Consider the following 24,683-nt stretch of genomic DNA (forward strand, 5'->3'; position numbering starts at 1 on the left):
AATCTTACATAGAACATGTATAATAAGAATTAGATTGTAATCCACTGCACATAATATTTCCCGTTTCTATTATTATATTTATTATATGTATTTACAATTATCCCACAAGACAATACCAGCATAAATATGGCCAAATTTAAAACGTGAAAGCCTATAATACACTTGGTTTAAAAAGTTATACTCTAACAAGTTTCCATAGCGCCCTTCGACAAATTATATTTTTGTCCACTACTCCATCCCGTCCTCGCGATGAAAACGCGCATGCGTAAAGCGCACTCTAGCCGCACCACATTCCCCGCTTTTCCTCGCAGCCCCCTTTCTCGAAGTCAAACACCCCGGTACCAACCTCCACATCCCTCCATCCCGCCCGGACCGCACGACCCGGGCTTCCCCCTCTCTCCGCGTGCACAGAACCGTAGAAACCTCACAGCGACTCTAAGTGAAAACGTCGTGAGTATTTCGTCGTATGAGCGATTCTTCATTGTTTGAATCGAGGGCCGCTCAGGAGCCTCTCTAGCCAGGTTTGTCAACAGCCACAGACGGATTTAAAACTGACGTAAACTGACGTTTTCTGCAACGAAACCTGTAACTGCACATAAAGTCAAACACTTTTTAATATAGATTTTGTTTGTAATGGCTGCCGAAAAAAGAAAAATGTCTGCGCGTTGAATTTGTTTTCAAACGGTTGCTACACGATACACGTCACTGCTACACGTATCTCCACATAAATCGCATCACGTTAGCGATTTAACGGAATAAAATGTTAAAAGATATTGAGTAAGCTTGGACTAAATTATCATTTTAATGCGTTTTTGTTTTAAAGCAAAAACACTGCAGAGTTAGCATCATGCTAATGCTAGTAGCAACACGGTTGTTTATAGTGGCTAACGGACACATGCAGCAGCTATTAATAGACATGTTTGTCTTTAAAATGCACGTTTTACATTAAATACTTCCTGATGATGTGAACGGTTTCGATTTGTTGTTGTTCCACAAAAGGCAAATGCAATTCCTCAAATTCTAAGTAATAACTGAGATTTTTTTGATGTCATCATTTGATCCATTTATGCAACTAAATATGACATTTAAATGTTTTTGCTTTTACTGTATGAACCAACTTATGTGTCATCGTCACAGCCCCTGCAGTATCGTAGTTTTCAGTGTTGTTGGTTATATATTTCTTTAAATGTACTTAATTTGTTTTTCTTCAGGGGTAGTGCACTGTCCGTGCCCGGTCCATCGCCATGGCAACAGAAGACAAGAAGCCAGAAACTGACACGAAACCCCCCGTGGTGCAGTCCGCATCCGCCAGTCAAAGCAAGGTTTGACATATTATTTTAACTTTTGTCCTCTCGTTCAACACTTCGGCTGATTCTACAAAGAGTCATCTTCGTTTTCTTCCGTCTGCTGTGCGACTATTAAGTATTTGCTCCACTTGTTCTCCAGTCGGCACCAGCCAAGCCCAACTACAGCCTGAAGTTCACACTAGCGGGCCACACAAAAGCCGTGTCGTCCGTCAAGTTCAGTCCGAGTGGAGAATGGCTCGCGAGCTCCTGTAAGTTTCAGCCCCTTCTGTCATTTAACGTTAACTCATCGAATCATAGATTCTGACGTTGTGTTTGTGTTGTTGCAGCTGCTGATAAACTCATTAAAATCTGGGGCGCGTATGATGGCAAATTTGAGAAAACTGTATCGGGGCATAAACTGGTAAGTTGTTATTTTTTTTTGGATGCATTTCATGTCAATAATATCACCTGAGTTGGATGGTTTTGCTTGCTTTTTACTGAACCCTATCATTGATTCCATTTGTGATTTTAAAAACGTATATAAGAGACTATAATGTAACTAGAAAAATGCATTTCCAGAAGAAAATGCAGTGTGAATACTGACATACTGCATGTGGAAGTAGTATTCGAAATAGTTGTTAAAGTAGGAGAAGTGGAATTAGTAGTAAAAGTAGTAGTAGTTTAAGATTTTTCCTCATTGAAATGAATGTGGTAGAAAAAAGAGAAATAAGAGAAAGTGGAAGAGATAAAAGAGAGCTTAAAATACCCCGCATTTTGTAAACGAGCTGAATCGATAAACGGTTCAAATTGGATAAAATTTGTGGTAGGAGAAGCAGCACAAAGTTTAGGTTAGAAAAAAAACAGTATCTTCCCAGCATTCACACAATGAATACTTCCCAGCATTCACAGAACTAACATTGTGTTGCCAGCTGTATTTAAATGTCAGTCGAAGTTTTGACAGAGATGCTCAGGGACACCTGTGACGTGACCACGTTGAAGTTACTGTTATGTCGTCAGTTTGATTCATGTCTCCAAAGAGTCTATTTTCTTGTGTGTGATGTCACGCTTGGACATGACGGCGGCAATGTATTTTGAATGAAAAAAAACATTTAGATTATTTCACGTTTCAACTTGAACCAGCAGATGAATCTTATAATTTCTAAATCCACGTTACAACTGAAGCACTTGGTTTATGTTGATTTTATCTTTTTTTTTTTGCTGTGGAAAAGAACACATTTTAATTTAACTCAGCTTCCATTGAATTCTACCCTTTTATTTTTTCAATATTGTGTATCCAACTATATGACAATGTCATGAAACTGTAATAATGATGAATTATTTGAAAACAAGTGGAGATGTCTTCTTTTTTTTTCACTAACCTTCATCCTTTTTTCCCCCCCCTTCATCATTTCCCATGATTCCACAGGGTATATCTGATGTGGCCTGGTCCTCCGACTCCAACCTCCTGGTGTCTGCATCCGACGACAAGACGTTGAAGATCTGGGACGTCAGCTCGGTAAACTGCAACACACACGAGACGCACAAATAAAACCTTTGACTCATTATGACGGTTGAGTTGATTTGATTTGACAATTGTTTGTCGTTTCAGGGAAAATGCCTAAAGACTCTCAAAGGTCACAGCAACTACGTTTTCTGCTGCAACTTTAACCCGCAGTCCAACCTCATCGTGTCAGGATCGGTGAGTCCTGAATAGAAATGAGATTTACTTACATTGTGAAACATCCTACTAAAGACACCGAATCTTGTATTTTAAGTTCGACGAGAGTGTAAGGATATGGGACGTCAAGACTGGGAAGTGTTTGAAAACGTTGCCAGCTCACTCGGACCCGGTGTCGGCTGTAAGTCCCGCCTGATGGTTGGTTCTCACGCCCGATTCGTTAACCCTTGTCGTGCTTTTCTTTCAGGTTCATTTCAACAGAGACGGCTCTCTGATCGTGTCCAGTAGCTACGATGGTCTCTGGTACGTCAGGAAGTGAAGATTCTCTCTCACATAAGAAGCATTGAATGCATTTGCAAGATTAACAAAATAAAATTTTTCTTCCGCTTGGTTTCAGTCGAATCTGGGACACGGCGTCCGGCCAGTGTTTAAAGACGTTGATCGGTGAGTGTGTTTTTCCAAACTTGTGATGAGTCCCCCCCCCCCCCCGGTGCTGACTTTTGTTATTCACCTGTTTTTGTTCAGATGACGACAACCCTCCGGTGTCGTTTGTCAAGTTCTCGCCAAATGGAAAGTACATCCTGGCTGCTACGCTGGACAAGTGAGTGTCTTCTCCGTCACCGTCCAACACTATTGGATTCGATACTCCTTCCTTATCCTGCAAATATGATGGTGAAGTCTGATGTGAAATGGATTTCATGCATAGATTTAAAAGAATAAATTATCTTTACTTACCTTTAAAAATATGTTTTTGAACCTTAAATAAAACTGCACAACACCTGAAATGAACATGAATCAAAGTTATTTCTAATACAACAATTAATGGTAACTTTAACAGAAACTAAAAATCTAAATAATACTGACGGCACCAATTGAATAAGTAAATCTTTTGGTACTTTTAAATGCACGTAAATAAAATCATTTCTTCTCCGGGGTCAATAAAGTGTCTATCTAAAAAGTTTTTTAAAGGCACTCTGTCTCATTGGTTCTTCTGCCACCTACTGTTGCGTCGCGGTATTGTTTTGTTTTTTTAATCGCAGCTCCTATTTGAAAATCGCATGCTACTTAATCGTGATGTCGATTTAAATCGGTAAAATAATTCAACATATAAGCTACAGAAGCATGCTTTCTTTTTTCTTTTTTTTAAAGTTTGTTTTCTGGTCAATTTCTACTCTTTAGGCGCCTGATGGTAAACTTCTGCACTGTCGAAAATTGAGACATGACACGGGAACACGTCTTGAAAACCTAAAAACATGAACCCACGTGGTACCTATTTAGTGTTGCATTAATCAAATTTCAGACGCGGTCATGATCCTTACAATTAAAATGGTGCTTTCCTGCAATTTAATCAGGCACTTGTTCAAAGTGGTAGTCAGTCAACCATTGGGGGGGCACTCTGATTCATTATTAAAGTGTTGCAGTGGTACCTTCAAGGCAAGCGTACTGAAAAGATTCAACAAAGTCAGGAGAATGAAAGGATGTTATTCATATCATTTATCATTATGGTTGTTTTTTTTTTAAATCCATTTATATTGGTTTGTTGTATTGCAAACTTAAAACAAATGTTTTCCCTACGATTATGAATAATCATGATTGTAATTGTGATTATTATCTTTTGCTATAATTATGGAGCCCTTGTTTTGAATCCAAACACTGAGGCACACGCTGACATAGTGTTTTCATTCGCAGCACACTGAAACTGTGGGATTACAGCAAAGGAAAGGTAATTGTTTTTATTTTATTTGAATGAATTTAATATTCTGCAGTTATTCACTTCTCCTTCCCTTCATTCCAGTGTTTGAAAACGTACACCGGACATAAAAACGAGAAGTACTGCATATTTGCCAATTTCTCCGTCACAGGTGGAAAGGTGAGAGTTCACGATGATTGACAAAGATCTTTTTTAATTCTCATCACCGGTGTAAGATTGTTTTCAGAACCCACTAGGTGGCACTGTCTTATCTATTATCTTTAAACAACTGAATCTGACATCATTTAAGCCAAGAGAACCACCTAACTTTGCTCTGAAAATAAAGCTGTATCTCTACATTTTAACCAGTGTTGAGCATCAAATACTAAATGGTACTGACTGTGTAACAGGAAGTGATGGTTGATAAGCTTTTATAGAAGCATATCTTTGTTCTGATGCTTCATCTCCTGCGTTTCAGTGGATCGTCTCGGGCTCAGAGGACAACATGGTGTATATCTGGAACCTGCAGACGAAAGAAATCGTGCAGAAACTTCAAGGTCACACAGGTATGTCGTTCGGATTTTTGTCAATTAAATTTAAAAAGCATGTTTACTGTTCAAGATATGCTCTGTATTCTACAGGCAGATTTTTTTGTTCTACGTCATACATGTTCTGCCCTCTAACACATCAACGCTGACTTGTACTCATGATTACTGTGTCGCTCCAGACGTGGTGATCTCGACAGCCTGCCACCCGACAGAGAACATCATCGCCTCGGCAGCACTAGAAAACGACAAAACCATCAAACTCTGGAAGAGCGACTGCTAAATCGTCGACTTCTGGGCCACCTGTGTATTAAGTTGTTTTCTATGTCTGGCTGTACAAAAGTGTCGGGGGGTAGGGGGGGCTTTTTAAGAAACTCAACGGAGGCTCCACGATGGAGCCCAGTGCTGAAGGAAGAGGTGAACGTCATCGCCCCCTGCTGTGGACTCCACTTCACCTCTTGTCTTGTTTTTTTTTTCTTGGTTACTTTTTTTAAGTTGCAGGTTCATTAGTGTAGTCAGGAACAGTTTTGTTATTAAATAACAAAAAGAACAGTTGTGATGCTTCAGTGATTTAACGGCAATAACACAGATGTCACAGCGCCCTACCAGCTCCCTCACATCCATTTCTTGTACAATAAATAAAAGGTTTTTGGCCTTTTGATGGCGTCTCGCTTTCCTCAAGAGAACACAAGACTTAAGTAATTTGTTGTAGGCTTTTCAGAGCCCACTAGATGGCACTGTGCTCACTGTAACGTCGCTTTGGACTTAAAGAGAAATTGTAATATCACCTAACAAGGAATTAATTTTATTTAAAATGTTTAGCGATTGTTAAACGTTGATCCTGGTTCTGACCTACATTAAGACAAGTTCAAGATGATCTAACGTGACAATACGCTCTTTCTAGGATTGCGCTTCCGCTTCTCTTATTTTGAAAACCGGAACTCAAACATCGGTATAGAGAACTTAAGTCGAGTTCCATCAGATGTTAGCATGAGGGTGAGGGAATAAAACGATTTTTAAATAAACAGATATTTGCTCGTTAATATTATTGGACGTTAGTATGCTTTATAACTATAAATATATTTTAGGACTTAAATCACATTGGCTCATTGACACTGTAATAAGTTTACTTATCGTTGTGTAGGAACATAAAATAAAACGTATCTTCCGGTCAATGATTCGAAACGTTTGCAGCACTTTCAGCACTTTTTTTTCAAACTCTTGGCCCAGGGGCCAAATCTGGCCCACCAAGTGATTTTACGTTGCCTGACAAAAGTTTGGTCTGTAGTTATGTCAGTGAATATACTATAAAGTGATCTGCAAAAACAAAGGTCGAAGAAAAGGAATTTGAGAGGAATGTGTTGGTAAAGGAGGACAGACGAACACAATTTAGCTACATTTGAAAACGACACTATTACCTCTGACTTTGGGTCAATCGTTCCCATAATAATGCACCACATAAATGTTAGCTATTATTTTCCTAAAAAATAATCAAGGTAAATTATCTAACTTCCTGTTACATAAAATGTTGCAACTCAAGTTTAAGACGCTTACAGCTAGTGTTTTAAAACAATACTTGAAGAAGCATAAATGGTTTGTGCCGATAGTCGACTAATGAAGCTTCATATTATAATATATACTGTATATATTAGATTACATAACTAATAATAGTCCCTATTGCATAAAGTCAAACAATGCAATGACCTTGGGGGAGGTATGTACCATCTCAGTGCTTTACCATGTATCGAAGATGAAAAATCCCCTTAAAAGTACACACAAGCCGTCGTACAATGAGTTATCACTCTTTCGTGTTTTTTTTTAATAACAGTATTTATTTTCTGTCCAAAGATAGAACATTAGAGAACAACCCACAAGGAAACGAATGACAAAAAAGTCTCTTTTTGAAAGATTTTTCCAAAGCAAGAATATAATGAAAAGTCGACATTCCCATCTTGCGTTTGCGGCGACAGGCTGAACATGGCAAATAAAAGGCGATACAGTTACTCGAAGGGCCCCGAGAACGACTCTTCCCCCCGAAAGAACATTCACTTTCAATCTCAGGCCACACAAGCTTGTCCACGGCGTACACGTCAGCCCACAGAAGAACAGGAAAGAACATCAGCGAGGGATAGAATTTACTTTGTACAAAAATAGATTTTTTTTTCTCCACTTCCCCCTCAACAACATCTTTGTATTTTATATCACGACGAAAGCAGTGATTGTGTCACAAGCTCGGCTTTTTTTTTCCTGAACACACATTTGCGAAGCAACACAAACATTTTTGAGGGATTGAAGTCTTTCTTTGAATCTTCCTTATATATTTTTGTTTTCTCGTACTGCTGTTCTAGCTGCTGGGTTCTGCTGGTTGCTCGTGATTTTGTTTTATAAAGAAAGTCAAGGCGGCAAAATTGATCTTGTAAAAACCTCTGAGTTGAACTTTGCCTGCAGTTTCCTTTTTTTTTTTTTTTAAACAACTCCCCATGTGTTGACACTTGAGATATTCAGGGAACAGATCTGCTGATAGATTCATTTATAAATATATACACATATACATATTAACAAAATATAACTTTTTTCTTTTCTTCTTCTTATAAAGCATCCATGTATCTTTTCATTCGGGTGATCCTGCCTTTAAAATGGGATTTAAATGTCCCCCGTCTTATGGCTTGTAGATACCCGCAATAACCAATCACAGTGAATTAAAAAGGACTTAAAAGGTTGGAGGGAAATTGCTTCATATTTGCCTCATTTTAAACTAGTTTGCATCGTTTTTTTCTCTTCAAAATCGTGTTTGACAGATTTTTTTTTTTCCTCAAAATCCAGGATATAAAAAGTGTAAACGGTCGAAATGATCGATTGTTTTTAGCACAAACCGTCGTGTTCATGAAGTTATTGCTACTTTTCTTTTTTGAAAAAACAAGCAGTGATGTTTTGATGGACGATTAAAAAAAAAAAAAACCCTGTGAGAACGTGCCTCTCCGCCACCAGGGGGAGCTCACAGCTTATTCAAGTCAGGTTCCTTGCATCAATACTGATATTTTCCAGGTTCTAGCGAACAGAATCAACGTTGTTTTGTTTTTTTTTTCGAATAGTGGATCAGTTTCAGAGCTTCACTGCTACACGTGGGGATGTCTTGCTCAAGAAAAAGAGATACACGGTGTTCAAAGTCGTCAGAAGGTTTATGAAGTCTCGGGAAGTGCCACCAGAAGTTCTTCCAGATAAAAGACATAGAAATGTTCAAAAACAAGCGGAAAGATGATCATTATTTCATGTAGCAGAACACTTTAGTGCATCTTGTTTAAAGCATATTTCTCTGCCAGGTGAAAAGTTAGTTTTTGAGGCTTTGATTCAAAAGTCCTTCTGTTACTAGGACAACATCTGTAGTTATGTGGCAACCTCAGAGTCTTGTTCACGAGTGAGGGAGGGAGGGATCAACAGATGGACCTGTGCAGTGAGTCAAGAGTCTAAAGACTTAAGTGTTAACTTGCCGATGATTTCATGTTACTACTCTCACCATGAGGTTTGGTGAAGTGACAGAAAAGAGGTTGATAGTAATGATGGGTTGTTGAAGCTTCTATGAATTTAAGAGGTACGACGGTGGCGTCCTCAGTTTAAAAAATTGATGTGAGGTTCAAATAAAATAGCTGTTCAAGACCTAGAGAGAGCCATCTAGTGGGCTATGATAATAATTGCACCCTTTCATGAAGCGTCATGTTGTTTAGAGGTCAGTAGGTGGCGCCATCCGTTTTCAAAATGATGTGATGTTTCATTAGAACAGTTGGAAATGAACGCAGAGACCGCCATCTAGTGGGCTCTGAAAATAATGACACTGCTTCATGAATCGTCATCATGGAGCGAGTTTTCGGCTCAGAGGAAAAGTGACGTTTGTTAGAAAACTGATCCTGGACAAACTTTCTCGATCATTTCGATAACGCCAGACGTGAACCTCCGTGTGAAACCGCTTAGACTTCATACGCCTCCGACAGTTTAAACACTAGCAAGACTCCTCCAGACTACAAAACACTGGCGCCATCTTCCCCGTTCAAAGTCTCTACACCGCCTGTGAACTAAGAAGGGTATCTGCTGCTGTCAAACGTAACATGTAGTTACAGACACACACCAGTAGAGGTCGACCAGTATGAGCTAGACAATCTTTGGAAATGCACTCAATGCATAGATTAGCTGCAGCAGGGGTGGGGGGGGGGGGCGGAGATGAATACAATGATATTTAACCACTTATTTTGGACACATGGTGCGTGTTTTTGCATTAGGAGCAGGAAAGAAATACATGGGGGGGGAGGGGGGGGGGTCACTTATTGAGCCCCGGAAAAAAAAAAACTGCAGCCGGACACGCTCGGTCGGGACCCTCCTTTAAGGAGGCGGACTTTGTGAGGTTAAGTGCCGAGTAACAGACGAAACGAACAAGACAAAAGTAATGGCTCTGCTGGTGTATACTGCAAATGTTCTCAAGCCTACGTGAGCGTCGAAGATGCTGAGGCAGGATGGAGGTAAGTCGTGTGTCGGAAACTAAAAGTCAATACTGTATATGGTTGTAATCGTTCTGTGCAGGTAGATATGAGGTGATTCTGGAAAAAAAAAAAAAAGAAAAAAAAAAGAAAACATGATTCCTGACCAGTGGGAATCTCTTGAGTGTATGAACGGTGAAATTCACATCAGATGAGCGGTCGGCCATGTGACGACGTGACATCATTTACAGAGAAAAAAAAGCAGGACCTAGCTAGAAAACGCTGACGTAGCATAAAGCTAAGGTGAGGCTAATATTCAGTGCGGCCGAGGGCCACGCGGATTGTACGAGTTACGCCCACCGGGGCTGATTATCGGACGTGGTCCTCCCCCAAAACGTTGCACAGTGCTAATACAATAAGACGTGTTTGCATTTTGTTTGAATTGGGCAAAGACCTGAGTTTGGATTTTTTTTTTTTTGATCACGTGCAGTCTCGATAACAGAATCCAGGTCGAAAAGAAAAAAAAAAAGAAAACAGCAAGTGCACATCCGAGTCGAGTCGGGTGGGGAGGAACGAGACCTCTTTCAGAGTCTCCCCCTCATCGTCCCCCCCTCTTGGGTTCACTTCTTGCGGTCCACGATTGTCCTGATCGTAAGAGTCTGGAGGTGACGTCACCGTCCGTCAGCTGCAGATGTTAAAACACATCATCTCTGTCGAGGTGTTGGAACAGCAAAAGATGCAAAACCATTGGTTCAATAATTGTCCTCTGTCCGTCCTCTCGTCAGTCCACGGTCGTCTCTCATATATATTTCTTATTTATAGATTTGTACAAGGTATAAAACAGACACCGACATCGTTTCCGAACATTGAAGGGATTCGAAGAGAGGAAGGGGGAAACCGCCCAAAAAGTCACCACACGATCAGTTCATTTGATGAAGCCTTTTTTCTTTTTCTTTTTTTTTTTTAAGTAGTGCTCCCGATCCAGGGCTGCTGGGCGACTCAGAAGAGGGAGGCTGGCGTTGGGTGACGGACCCTGGCCCTCCTCTCGCCATTATGTCATTTGATGCGGAGCTTCTAGCATCTCCATGAGGAAAGTGTCAATGGGTGTATCACCTATGAGCTTGAAGAAGAACAAGTGCTCTAGACACTTGAGGCCGATGGAGCGCAGCGCCGGTAGCCGCAGCAACAGCTTCGCGAATCTGCAACAAACGAAAAAAAAATAAGTCAGACAGAAAAGACACAAACATAAATATAGACAAGAGCGGTCAAGACCATGGGTGGGAAAATTTCTCAGGGGGTCACGTTATATTCTGGGACTGTTGTAAGGGTCCGTCACACCAAAAGATCAACATAAACAAACTCATATTTCCTAATTAAATATTTATAACCATTCATTTAAAAATCAATATTTTTTTAAGGATCTCCTCTGCCATTCACTCAAACTGTTTAAAGGCGAAATAAAACGGACAAAGGAAAAAAGAGAGAAAGAGTTGAACAATAAGACTGGTTCAACTCAGGTCAGTTTTATAAATACAGTCAACGGCGGGCCACACTTTGCCCAGGTGGTCTTGCTCTGGTCAAAAGTAAAAACTGACAAAAAGTCTAGAGAAAGTCGTCTAGTCAGCTGCCTGAATATCTCCATCATAACAGTCAATTTGAAAATGAAATTGCTCTGGCAATGACCTGCTAATGGCCTCTGGATTTGATACTGTAGACCCAATTTTTGACGGTCTTAGTCTTAAATCACCTCTTCATGACGCACACAAAGGTACGGTGTCAGAGTCTACATGCTTCATTCGGCAACTTGATCAGAAAACACTTGATAAACTTTCATTGTTACGCTGATAACACCCAACTGTATTCGTCAATGAAGCTAACACAACTACAACCACAACATCTTAGTCAATCGTTAAAGGGCGCCTGATGTGAAAACCCAACTCTCCTGATTTATTCACATGTTGTAAATGTTGAAGTCGTCCTCTTTAAAATGCAGCAGGGTATTCATCATGATGTTGCTCCGTTTTGAAGTTATTACTTAATAAAGTTCTCTCCCGTCTGAAATCTCGCCAAACGAGATTAAGGTTTAAATGATACATTCTGACGTCACTCTGGTGCAGGTGTCCTCCCCTAGAAGCCCTAAATCAGTGAAGTACCTACATGTCAATCGTGAAACTAAATAAATATTTATGAAAACATGGCGAGAGTTACTTCTGCCTTTAGGTGTTTTTTTTATTGTGTACATTAAGCAGCAATCCTTATTTTTATTATTGTTTTTAATGTACAAAACGTGAGTTTTAGGGGTGAGTTTGAAATTTACGTGAGTCCTTGAATGTAACTCGTGTTTTCGTGACCAATCAGAGCAGAGTGGGCGTGGTCCAGAATTCTTCTCAGTCAAAACAGTGCATTTTAAGTGGGCGGGGCTTAAGCATATTTTCTAATGTCAATATCTTTATTAAATGAGATGCATTTTTGCAATTTGTGCAAAAAGAAACATACTAATGAGTAAAATAGAGGTCCTAGAACAATTTAAGAGTCACTTAAATCAGCACATTAGGTGCCCTAATAATAAATAAATCTGCTGCTAACATCACTGTTATAAAGGCGTTCGCTCTGATCAGGATATTTAATTTAACTTAAACATGAATTAAGTCTCAGGACATGTGGGAAGACTTGGAGTTCAGGATTACGCTCCGAAAACCTTGAATTTAAAACATGTTGTGAAGAGCTGAAGAATCCAAAAGAGCGACTATTTCATATTCACAAGCTCGGCTTAACACCTCAGCCGTGAGTATTACAGTTTTCGCCGACTGCCCACGTCGTCTGGAATGTAAACATTAACAGCAGGAATTTCAATCATGCGTCCGATAACATTCGAGAAGAGCAGGACGGGATCAAATCATCAGTAAGCCTTTTGTAATTCTCAGTTAATGAGGACACAGGCTGTGCCAGGTCATTAATACAGGAAGAACACGGAGAACAGAGCCGTTGTTATTGTACCGCGTATAAATATAGAACCAGTTGAAAAAACAAACTTGTTTAACCTCAATAATTCAAAGTGATACAACATTTTCCTCGGTAGGACTTTCGCTCCAGACATGCATTGTTTGTCGTCGTACCTCCCCGGCTGCTCCGGGTACTTCTGTTTGCAGTAGGCCTCTAATGATGCGTAGACTTTCTCTCGCAGAGCTTCCACCTCCGCAGGGTTGGACAAACCTTTGGAGTCTGCGGGGGAGAAACAACCGTTAACAACAGTGACCACGACTCAAATAATAACCAGGGTTATTCAAGTTTCTTAAACCGAGTCGCTGCTCGTTTACGAACACCCTTTGCTCAAGGGCGCCGAGGCAGACTTTAGGTTCCAGATCGCAACATCCCTAACTTTACGAGTTGAGTTTTAACCCCACACGACGGCTGTGTGTCGCCACATTCTGGGCTACTCCAATTAGGGCCGTGATTTCCGAGCGGCACTAATTTAAGCTTGAATGGAGAACCTCTTTGTGCAACACACACAAACACGTCATTGATTAACATTTGGGATTCACCGAGCGATACATGATGACGAGCGAATGAACATTTGCTGCTGGTGGCTGAACTTGGGCGCAGTGTGGGAAAGGAAGTACTGTGGGCCCTTCTAGCCGAGCCGCCGCCGCCGCCGCCGCCGCCTCCTCGCCCTCCGCGACTCTCCGCCCAGTTTTCTCTACGTCAGACCAGTCTAAACCCCCTAATTAACACGGGACCGGGCCCGGCAAGTGAACCCGGGCCAGTGGGTCTTGATGGTGGGCTTCGCCAAAATGTGGAATACAAAGATCAGTGTATTTGGGGTTAGGTGGGGTGATCCACTATTATGATGTTGTAGGTGACGCAGACTGGTTGAAGACCACCTGGAGCAGGTTCAGATCTCTTCGGACATGTTTAAATAATCTATATTTTTAATATTTAATATAAATAATTTGATTATAACTCTTTATTTCTTTAATATCCCTAGTCGTAGACCTCGAATACAATCCAGTCCTCACCTCAATCATGCATGTCTGTTCGTGTGTCAGTGAGTTTTTCTTTTTTTCAGAGGCAGACTGCAAGCTTTTCTTTTTTTTTAATGAGGGAACTGTACAGACTTGACATGCATTTGACTTGCAACTTTTTTCATACGCTTTCGTTTTGGATGTCAACGTCTGACTAGTAACGTCTGACTCTCATTTTTAAGAGCTTCTGGAATGAAAAGATAACAATTAATTTAATTGCAGTCATTAAGTTGAAAAAGTTATTTTTGAAACCATTTTTTTTAATAAATCTAGTATTTCACATACACAGTATTCACATAAAAAGTGAAAGTAGAAACTTGTGAATTGAATTGCTGTGCTTTTACATTTAATTGTTAAATACCAGTAATATCTTAAGTTGCTATTTAGAAGAAAAAAAAACGCCCACACAACATTATTATGTATCAATTTCATGTGTTTATGAGTTCATTTTAACTAAAACTCACCACGAAGAAGCTTTTTATACAGCTAATCCCACCTTTACGAGGATATTTCTGGATATTTTTGCACTCCTTCCACCTCCCATCATGCATTTTTTATCCGTGATCTCCACCACATTATATAATTTACCAGTGCAGCATTAAATGTGCCTCAAAAACCCACTTAGATTTTGTTCTGTGACATCACAGACGGAGAGGAGGGGGATGTACGACATGCCAAATAAAGTGAAATGTACCCTAAAAAAAAATGTAAGTGGGCTCCAGATCCACACGAGTCAACGCGTTTTAAATAAAAACGAAATAATTGTAGATGATTATTTCTTCAGTCATAATGAAGCTCTTATACACGCTGTGAAGTGGCAGCTGTGATAGAAGTTGACAATCAAACCGTGGATTTTTTTGATTAACAAGTGGTGAGTGACCAATGAATGCCTGAGCCGCGGGAAACATCACACAATGACTCTTAAAAAGGCAAAGTGTTCACGGCGTCTGTTCTACCTCTTTATGTTTTCGAACTTTTAGTGACTCCCTGTTAACCGTCAACCTGAAAACCTCACCTAATCTGATTTTGGGATTTTTTTTTTTTCAATACTCCGGGACGAATGGAAAAAAAACAAACTCTCAAGTGAGTCATACTTTCTTTTAGCAACATGGGGGCAAGTGTCGACTGGTTAAATGGGGGTAAAGCAGACGGCCCGGAGGTGCTATTAAACCCACCATGATCTTCCTTTTTGTGTTACCGTGATACGTTTATCGGATATAGATTCCATTTCATTGGTATGATATATGTGTGCAAACACGCCGTCACCCACGACTCACCTTTCAAATTCAAAATGTACATTTTGTGCTTGAAACAAAACTTTTCCTCAACGTATTTTCTGTGTAATCTCAATAAAAGAAAGTCTAATGTTGTTAAGAATGTAGAAATTTGATGGATAGAAAGATACACTTTATTGATAATTGTAATAAGAAAAAACTGACACAAAGTATAATAATATAAAATAATAAAAAGTTTTCTTTTTCAATATTCAAGAGCACTGTATTACCCCCTCAAAATATATATATTTTACAATAATTCGATTTTTAACATGCAAATATACACAGCATTTTTTGTGAATCCAGCGATAACCCGGCGATGACTGAGGACAAGAGGATGCAGTCGCAGCGGTCACTACGTCCTCCACAGCTAAAGCAACAATGAAATCCTGCAATGACTGAGGTCGGGAGGATACAGTCGACTCCAGCAGCTTTTAAAGTGCTCAGGCAATACTATAAATAAACCCTTTTTCCTACCGTATCGCAATATATTGAATTGTGATATGCATTGTGTCGCCAAATTAGGATGTGTGTATTGTCAATACACACCTCTTATGATAAGATTTCAATTTTCTTTTTTAAGTTGCGACATGTTTGAAAGTGTATCCAGTGTAGTTACCTGGGTTAAAGAGGACGATTGCTCGAAGACACCCCAGTTCCGTCTTGTCCATCTGCATGTCCCTCATTTTGGAAACCAACTCTGTGAGAACCCTTTACATAAGAGAAGGAGAAAGAATACAGTAGAAAGTTAGGAATGCTTCAAAATGAAACGTGGCCAAAAGAAAAGTGCAAAATGAAGGTTTTAGTAAACTATTGGGCAACGTTAGCATGAAGCTATTCGGGTGAAAAAGGGAACCACGGCGACCACAGGAAACGATTCCAGTCGAATTGCTGCGACAAATAACCTTCACGGGAATCCTGAGACACAAACATCTCGACCTCAAAACGTTTTCAAAAGCCTCTCCGGCTGCAGATGCTCGAGCACACGAGTGGAAAAGTTTACAGGCCTGCAAAGTCATTATATTTAGGACATGGTTTTCATAAAAGGAAAGCCACAGAGTAAACACAAGCTGTAATCGAACACCCTCTCGCCGCCTGTGTGTGCGTGACATCACCGGTGGGCGTGTCGGTGTGTGTGGATGGACTCGAACTTCTCACCGCTCCGTGACTCGGTCACACCCTCCTTATTTTCCCTCTCGCTGCCTGTCCTTTCTCTCCCTTTCCTGCCTTTCTCAGACATGGAGAGTCAATTGTGGCTCAATTTAATTTGAATTAGCCTGAGTAATAACCGGGGCTAAAAATAGTGCAATCTGTTTAACGAGAGACGAACCAGCAACCCAGAACGGTTTTCGCCCGCACAAAGAGTTGGACGCACACCCGTGACCGTCTTAGACGTGCAAAAAACGTCGGCTCGACCAGACGCTCTTAAATTAGCAGCGCCGGCGGCGGCGGCGGGCCTGAGCTGGGAGGTGTGACCCCGCTAAGTGACACGGCGGCCTCGTGTGAGATCTGGGTCTGTCAGTCGACACGCTGTCCAGGAATGTCAACAATAGTCATCACGGGGGGTTGCGGTGGATTCCGGGCTCTCCGGCCTGAATGGCATGCGGTTTTCAGGAATGTTGCCGTGTGAACTCCGCGTTCATCCACGTTTTATTTCAGTGTTACACATTGTGCATCTGTAAGAGGATCCGTCGTGATCAGTCGGTACACAAGTCGTCTCTTCTCGTTGCCAGGGCGACAACTTTTATAAAATAATAACACGGCTTTGCTCCCTCGCCTCATGAATAACACTTTGAAATGTTGAACGCGGAGGAGAGAGTCTAGTTTCACTCCACACGAATGTGTCTTTAATTACATGTCGTTTGTTTGGAATAAAGAAGAGAGAGACTCAGACATCTTCATACATCCCTTACCTTTATTTATTCACACAGGAAAGGCTGTGTGAATAAATACCTCTTACCCTTTACCTCTCAATTGAAAACTGCACTTTGATTCCTAATAACTGGTTATTACACATATACACACACACATATACATACATATATATATATATACTGTATATATATGTGATTCATTTAAAGTCTTATGCAAAGTAATGGGTCGCGTTATAGAATCATTCATTTTATACGTCACTGGGTGGCGCCTGAATTTGAAAATTATGTGAGGCTTCAATAGACTAGAATGGTCAATGCAAAAGATTATAGAGCATAGAGTGCCCTCTAGTGGTCTACGAAAAATGATGTCACTGCTTATGAAGCTTCATCAACTTTTATTTTGATCTCTCTTTTGCTGTATCTCTCATTTTTTCCTCAATAACAGAAATGTATATTTTCTAATGCACGGTTATTTGAAAAATATAAATGATCTGAATAGTAAGATACAAGATGACCACATTTATTTAATTTTAAGTAAATAAGTAAGTAATTTATATTTGAAGAACATTTTTCCGGACCAGGGTCACAAAGTGCTTAAACAATCAAAACAATACTCAATAAAATATATACTTAAAAGATCAAGACAACACCGAGACAAACAAAGGAGTCTCAGAAAATCGAGGAAAAGCCTGCACGAATAAGTTTTATTCTTGTTTTTAAAACAAAAATAAGTTATACTTATCAATTCTTCTCCTATTTACAAATTAATTTAGGGATCATTTCACCTTACAGTGACTATTCCAGCACGAACTATATGATCCTACAGTAGACACTATTGATGCCACTAGATGTCACTCTTTAATCTCTTTAAACCTCACATTATTTATAATTACAAAGTTAAGTACAGGTGCCGTTATGGTAAGAGCCAGTACCGTCCAATCACATACAAGAATCACCAGTTCAACTCTTTCAAATACCTTAACCGCTCATGCACCACTGAACATATCCCACTGACGAATGTTTGAACTCTGTTTGCCATGATGAAGGATCTGTGTTTGTGTTATCACAGGAAGAATATCCACAGATTGTGTCCAGATGTAGCAAACATCAGCGCCATATGGTAAACAGATATTTTAGTTGCAGAAGTTACAGACCGCATGACTCTGGACAAAGTCATAACTGCTTTCGTTTGTTTCGAAACCAAAATCTAACCACAAACATCAGCTTTGAAAGTGGCTGGAATCCGCTGTATCCTCTCGTCCTCAGCCAATCGCCTGGAAACCCCGCAGGATTTAATTCATCTTTTAGCTGCGGAGTGAGTGCTGCCATCTCGTGGCGGGAAGTTTAATTGCAACACAAGAGTTCAACTCTGTGACTTTGTATGTTATTTTTTATTTAACAAATGGAATTATTATATTTTACACACACTTCACTGAAGTATAAACCATAACTAATGTTTAACTAAAAGGTGATTTTAAAGGGAAAGCAAAATCAAATGTAAAAGTAAATACAGGGATGTTGAAAGTTGATACAATATCGTGGAAAAAATTATTTATGATTATTCATTGTTTCTTAAGGAGCTATTAACATTTGAACTGTATAATTTGATTTCGCAAATGAGGAACCGTTTAAGTGAGTTATATTGTTATAGTGTGTGTTTGTTTGTGTGTGTGTTAAAGTGGAATGTTGTGAGCTGCCCCTCGTTCAAGCTGCAAACGTTTCGTAACTCATGACTCACTAGGGATATAATGGGGAGAAATAATCACCTGTCAAAGATGGCTCCCACTCCGGCACTGTGGGCGCTGTTGCGGTGAACATGGAGTCCGGTCGCCAACAGAATCCCGTCTTTAACCGCTATCGAGCGGTGCGAGAATGATGCAATGAGGAGTTCATTCCAACCTGCCGGAGGAGGAGGAGGGGAGGAAGAGAGGGCGAGAGGAGTTGAGGGGAAAAGGGGAGAAACACAAGTAAATCCCAGCACAAAAGTTCACACAGCATTCAAGCAAAATGGAACTGACAACAAAGGGGGAATTCCAATGAATCAATTAAGCTGTGCTGTAGAAGCGTGCAGCTTTCTCAAGCATAGGCATCAGGTTATTACCAAGACATCCACAATCTTGCTTTCTGAGGAGACAAGCGTGTAAACGGGATGAAGCGCGCCTGCCAACACAATGAAGACAACGGGCGTGATGTGCCAAAGCGAGGGCTCGACACCGAGAGCGCCCAAGACTGAAGACGCCGCTCTTTTTTTTTTTGAGTGACGGGGCTCCTTTAACTGTTCTGCCTGGCAACAGTTCGCCTCTTCTCCCCAGAGTTGAGTTGGGTATGAGTGGAGCCGGGGATGCTTTTATCTGTGATACAGCAGAACTAAAGTGGTTATTTATAGAAAAACCTGAGCGCGGAGAGGAGATGAGCCTTCCAGAATAACATCTCTCTCTCCGCTGAACTCTGTCATGATGTAACCAGCGATGGAGACTGATCGGATGACTCTTTTTTTTTTTTTTAACCAGCAACTGTTGGTTTTTTTTTCTGTTCCCTCAGGGTGGAACAAGAGCAAAATGGTGAAATTGTGGTAAACAGGAACAACGTGTTGATCCAGCCTATGTTGCAGAGGATAATGCTGGAGGCGAAGATTCTTCTTCATTTACAACAAATATCATCCATCTATCTATCTATCTATTCGTCTATCCATCTATTTATCTATCTATTCGTCTTTCTATCCATCTATTTATCTATATATTCGTCCATCTATCCATCCATCTATCTATTCGTATCTCTATCCATCCATCTATCTATCCGTATCTCTATCCATCCATCTATCTATCCGTATCTCTATCCATCCATCTATTCTTCTTTCTATCCATCCATCTATTCTTCTTTCTACCCATCCATCTATTCATCTATCTATCCATCGATCTATCCATTCGTCTATCTATCCATCCATCTATCCATTCGTCTATCTATCCATCCATCTATCTATTCGTATCTCTATCCATCCATCCATCCATCCATCCATCCATCTATTCTTCTTTCTATCATCCATCTATTCTTCTTTCTATCCATCCATCTATTTTTCTTTCTATCCGTCTATCTATCCATCCATCTATCTATTCGTATATCTATCCATCCATCCATCTATCTATTCGTATATCTATCCATCCATCCATCTATCTATTCGTATATCTATCCATCCATCCATCTATCTATTCGTATATCTATCCATCCATCCATCTATCTATTCGTATATCTATCCATCCATCTATCTATTCGTATATCTATCCATCCATCTATCTATTCGTATATCTATCCATCCATCTATCTATTCGTATCTCTATCCATCCATCTATCTATTCGTATCTCTATCCATCCATCCATCCATCTATCTATCCATCCATCCATCCATCTATTCTTCTTTCTCAGCCTATCTATCCGCCTATCTATCCGCCTATCTATCCGCCTATCTATCTATCTATCTATCTATCTATCTATCTAATGTCAATTTATTTTGCCAATTAATTCCACCCTTTCAAAGTCAAGTGATAATGTTCTGAACACTAAAGTGTTGTTTGAAGAAGAGCATCCTTTCATTTCATTAAACTCATGGCCCGGGAGGCCAAATCCATCCCGCCAAGTCATTGTATGTGGCCCACCGGGTTGGCTCAACAAGAAAGTGGGATAAGGTCCATGTTGATATGAAGACCTAAAAAGATCCCAGTGATTAAGTTAAGGATCAAAGATTACAAATGTCAACCAATATACAGAGACTTAATAGGAGTTTGATATTGTTTTTTAAAGAAAGTCAATTTAAAAAGAGTTTTGCACACGACCAACAGTGCTAAAAGATTTTGGCCCCTCGTGTGAATGAGTTCGTCCTCCTTGTTTGAGTGGGACACTCTCTTAACTGCTGAGAATGTATTCCTTTGCGTTTCCTTATCAGGTTTAAGCACAGTGTGTGATAGATTGTCACCATGATGTTCGTGTCCTTTCAGCTGATCTTCCTGAAGGTGTGTTTGTCCATTTTTGCAACATCTAAACATGAATAATAATAACAAAAAAACAAGACTTCAAGCTGAGAGAAACACAGCAGGAGGACGAATTATAAAGCAAAGTGGAGGAAAGAAGTGAAGCCAAAGTAATAGGAAGTAAGAAATGATAAACACAGATACATAATGTCATGAGTTGAATGTTTAAGAGATTTAAGTCGCATTAATATCTACAATTAACTGTGAAGCTCTTGTGTTGAATATTGTAAGAAGAAAGAAAAGGTTCACGTTCATTGTGACACGTCCTGCGAAGAGATTTATCATGGAAACACTCATCGGACTAACCTGCTCGTAAAAGGATGACCTGGTCGTCCAGCGGTAGTTCAGAGAAGTGGGGGATCCTCTTGGCCCACTCCACTAACGTGAAGAGCTGCTTGTCAGCCGCCTGACAGATATTTGTCACTGGGTCATTGGGCTGCGGGAGGCAGAGAAGCACATGAAGTGATGAGCGAGATAAAAATGGATCAAGAAAAAAAAAAAAGTGTTTGTCATGTACATCTGTTCAAGTTTGTATTCATGTCTTCTGGGTGTCTTTTGGCAGACAGCCCCGATGTCAGTTTCTTTTGCTTACTGGAGATAAATTCTATGAATAATATCCTCCAAAGAGGTGAAAGTAGGAGGACAAGACAAACATTGATTCTGTCCCAGCGTGCAGAGGAAATACCTGCAGAGAATTCTTGCTGAGATTTTCCTTTACTTTCTTGTGGGACCTTTCAGTCGATGCATTAATCAGCGAGAATAGCTGAGAACAACATTTCTTTCAAAGAAAAAAGGTACCTTTTATTTTCTGAATCAATTTGTCAAAAATGAGTTTTTTTGTTTGGGAGTTTTACATTTTCTCTGTCAATGTTGCTCTTTTAACACTGATTATTACAGTCACTCAAAGAAAGCTTTTTTGTACTTAACGGAAAAGAAAGTTGTATATTTTACAAAATTAAAGTATTTTTTAGTGTGTTTATTATAAGACCAAGTCATATATATAGTATATTACATTTATTATACGATTTTTTAACTTTTTAAAATTTTGTAGTTTGCACTTTTTGCATTTATTTGCCCTTTTAATGAAACTTGCTATACCTTCTATCGTCTGCTGTGAACTGGAAACCTAATTTCCCAAAGGAGATCTACAGAGGAATTAATAAAGTCTATCTAATTGGATCTAATCTAATCTAAGATCTAATTAGTATATATTGCATTTATTAAGTGATTAAAGTCATATCTATCACATTTATAGCAGGATTGAAGTTGTATGTTTTACGTTCTTAAGAGATTTAAGTTGTTGTTTTACAATTATTACAACATTAAACCCGTACGAACATTTATTACAAGTTTGAAATCGTGTATAATACATTCACGACAAGATTAAAGTGATATAAATTAATTGAGAAATTAAAGTCATAATGCATTTATTATAAGATTAAAGGCATATATACAGTACCTTTATTAAGTGATTTAAGTTGTTTATTTTTGGTTATTACAATATAAAGCAGTGTACAGTATACTTACAATAGTACAATAGAGATTAAAGTAATTTTAATAAAATAATACAGCGGATATGATGACACCAGCTCAACAAGACTTTTGCAATCTGAGCCCAACAGCCGATGAAATGAATTGCAGTCAACAGTTAAAATAACACATACATCATTTCAAAGTTAAATTGTGAATTTCCAACCTATCGAGTATTTTTGTATTTTTATGAAGAAATACAAAGTATGGTGTCACAAGATGCTCAATGTTACCCATTTTGCAGATGTGCTCTAAATATAACAACTTAATCTCATAATATATAGAATATTAATGCATTTTTTAAGTTGTTTTGGTCTGTAAAATGCCCTGATATTAATGCGATCAAACCACTGAATGACGTCAATAGACTCAACATTTGCCCGAGCTCACAGAAGTTTGTTTATCACAACACAAGTCACTGAAGTGCAGCTCAAACGTGATGCAACTGTTGCTTACACACAACTAGTTCTCTGTCTCGTGTGTGTTGTATGACCAGACATGTTATATAAACAGTAAGTGTCATTTTGTTGATGTCATGTGACCAAGAGGTTAAGTACGTCCACTGTGTTATTGTAACAGTAAAACCATCTCCTTATTAGAAAGACACATGACAAGAACAAGACCAATTGATTCCTTAATACAGTTTTGACTAAAGATGATGTGGAAAAATGTCGAAGAAGAATCTGCTCAATATAAAACAAAGAGAATTAAGTGATAAAATATCTTCTGTGTGGTTTGAGTGAGCTGTAAAAGTGGTTGACACCTCTAAAGTCAGGAACACTTTTTCCCACCGTGGTTTATTCAGCAGGAAAATCTACACGTCGTTCACGGTCAATAAATGTACATATTCCGTAATAAGACGCGAGATAAATCAGCTCAGATGTCTCCAAGTGAAAACTCAATAAATCTTCTATAACTGTTCCTTCATCACCACGACAACCAATGCATCATCCACACGCGTCAGACGTCCTTCCGTCACTCACCGACTGACTCACGAACACTTCTAGACGAAGAGAGATTATTAGAGACTGAGAATTATTATCTCAGACACAGAAGAGCACTGAGGTCGCCAAACTAAAAGACACCATCACAGCGATCAGACCCAGGTATTTCTTTTTATTTTACAATTATCTACGATGATGATTCAACTGAATTTAAATTAAGCCAAATTATAACTTAATACAGATGTTTATTTTAGGTGTAATCTTCCCTTTTATTGCATTTGTCTCTCTTTACAAGTAATTCCTGCCCCTTAAAGGAATTTTACAAGGGTTAATACAATGAAATCATATACAAATATCATTATCTCTTCTTTTTTTTTTAAAGTATTTCTTCCTCTTTAAAATAATAAATAAATAAAATATATATGTAAAAAATATAAACATGAGAAATAATATACACTCAAATATCATTTGATTTTCAAGTATTTCTTTCCCTTTAAAATGAAAATATACATGTTAAAAACAATGTTTGAAAATATAAGTCAATACAAAGAATAAATATACATTCAAATATCATTCTTGCCCCTTGAGATAAAAAAATATTTAAAAATAAAAGTTAAATACAATGAAATGATATACAATGAAATATAATGAAAATATAACTACAAATAACATTTAAAGTATTTCTCCCCCATTCAAAATAAAAGGTAACTACAAGAAAATGATATATAATAAATTAATATATCCTGTTTTTTGAGCGATTTCACAAAATAAATTTAACATTTTGTCCTTTAAATGTTTTCTTTGAGTTATAAAATCACATTAAGTCACGGCATAAAATGTGGACCTTACTATCAATTATATAAAATAAATCCCATATAATACTAATATATTTTGACAACTGAAAAAAAAAAAATCCTTATATTTATAGTAGAGAGATGAATAAACCTTAGTGCAACCTACGGTTCTCTTTGTTCCTCCTACATTTAAGTGCATAAAACAATGCATTATTTTCCTTTCCAGATTATTTCAGTGTGTCTGGTTTGACAGCAGACGCAGAGACAAGGGCTGTGTGTCCTTAACTGTCCCGATAAATCATATTGAGAGGCTTTAGTTCCTGTCCCACAGGGAGCTTAGGAGCAGTGCTGGAATCCTAATGCAACACACACCAACCTGCACACTCTCGCTCGTATGACTAACTCACTAAAATGTAAATCCATCCGGGCAGGAGGAGGAAAAATCCCAAACAATGGAGAGTCTCTGATGGGTAATTTCACTGTCATCCAGGGAAGGTGTCTCTCTCTAAACACTCCGGCATGATTTCAAAATCATGTCAACATCTTTAGAGTGGAACA

At 39.0% G+C, this 24,683-nt stretch overlaps 2 protein-coding genes across 4 annotated transcripts in view; one reads left to right on the forward strand and one right to left on the reverse strand.

Moving 5' to 3' along the window:
• The first annotated feature begins 277 nt into the window (after window positions 1-277).
• On the forward strand, window positions 278-5,860 carry wdr5 (WD repeat domain 5). 2 transcript variants are annotated; one of them, XM_087791356.1, is made up of 14 exons: window positions 278-521; window positions 1,212-1,322; window positions 1,447-1,555; window positions 1,634-1,707; window positions 2,713-2,802; window positions 2,896-2,985; window positions 3,062-3,145; window positions 3,212-3,267; window positions 3,362-3,408; window positions 3,490-3,565; window positions 4,654-4,687; window positions 4,760-4,834; window positions 5,133-5,220; window positions 5,382-5,860. In XM_087791356.1, exons 2-14 carry the CDS (start codon window positions 1,245-1,247, stop codon window positions 5,480-5,482), a joined length of 1,002 nt encoding a protein of 333 aa, XP_087647482.1. In that variant the 5' UTR covers window positions 278-521; window positions 1,212-1,244; the 3' UTR covers window positions 5,483-5,860. The 2 variants fall into 2 exon arrangements, with proteins under 2 accessions (XP_087647482.1, XP_087647481.1); XM_087791355.1 differs by having other exon boundaries at window positions 278-450.
• A 1,514-nt stretch (window positions 5,861-7,374) lies between these two features.
• Window positions 7,375-24,683, reverse strand: part of rxraa (retinoid X receptor, alpha a) — a 91,315-nt gene continuing 74,006 nt past the window's right edge. For both annotated transcript variants that reach the window (XM_087791357.1, XM_087791358.1), the window contains exons 7-11: window positions 21,164-21,293; window positions 18,602-18,734; window positions 15,581-15,672; window positions 12,782-12,887; window positions 7,375-10,864 (exon numbers count right to left, since the gene is read on the reverse strand). In XM_087791357.1, the coding sequence (XP_087647483.1) occupies window positions 10,717-10,864; window positions 12,782-12,887; window positions 15,581-15,672; window positions 18,602-18,734; window positions 21,164-21,293 (609 nt within the window). In that variant the 3' untranslated portion in view covers window positions 7,375-10,716. The remainder of the gene's footprint in view (window positions 10,865-12,781; window positions 12,888-15,580; window positions 15,673-18,601; window positions 18,735-21,163; window positions 21,294-24,683) is intronic.

The sequence above is a fragment of the Callionymus lyra genome, chromosome 5, assembly GCF_982586985.1.
Source record: "Callionymus lyra chromosome 5, fCalLyr1.hap1.1, whole genome shotgun sequence".
NCBI classification, from domain to species: domain Eukaryota; kingdom Metazoa; phylum Chordata; class Actinopteri; order Syngnathiformes; family Callionymidae; genus Callionymus; species Callionymus lyra.

Coding starts and splice junctions, on each gene's coding strand:
- wdr5 (XM_087791356.1), top strand. CDS start 1,245: ATGGCAACAGAAGACAAGAAGCCAGAAACTGACACGAAACCCCCCGTG. Junction 2,986..3,061: donor ACCTCATCGTGTCAGGATCG/GTGAGTCCTGAA, acceptor TTGTATTTTAAG/TTCGACGAGAGTGTAAGGAT. Junction 3,268..3,361: donor AGTAGCTACGATGGTCTCTG/GTACGTCAGGAA, acceptor GCTTGGTTTCAG/TCGAATCTGGGACACGGCGT.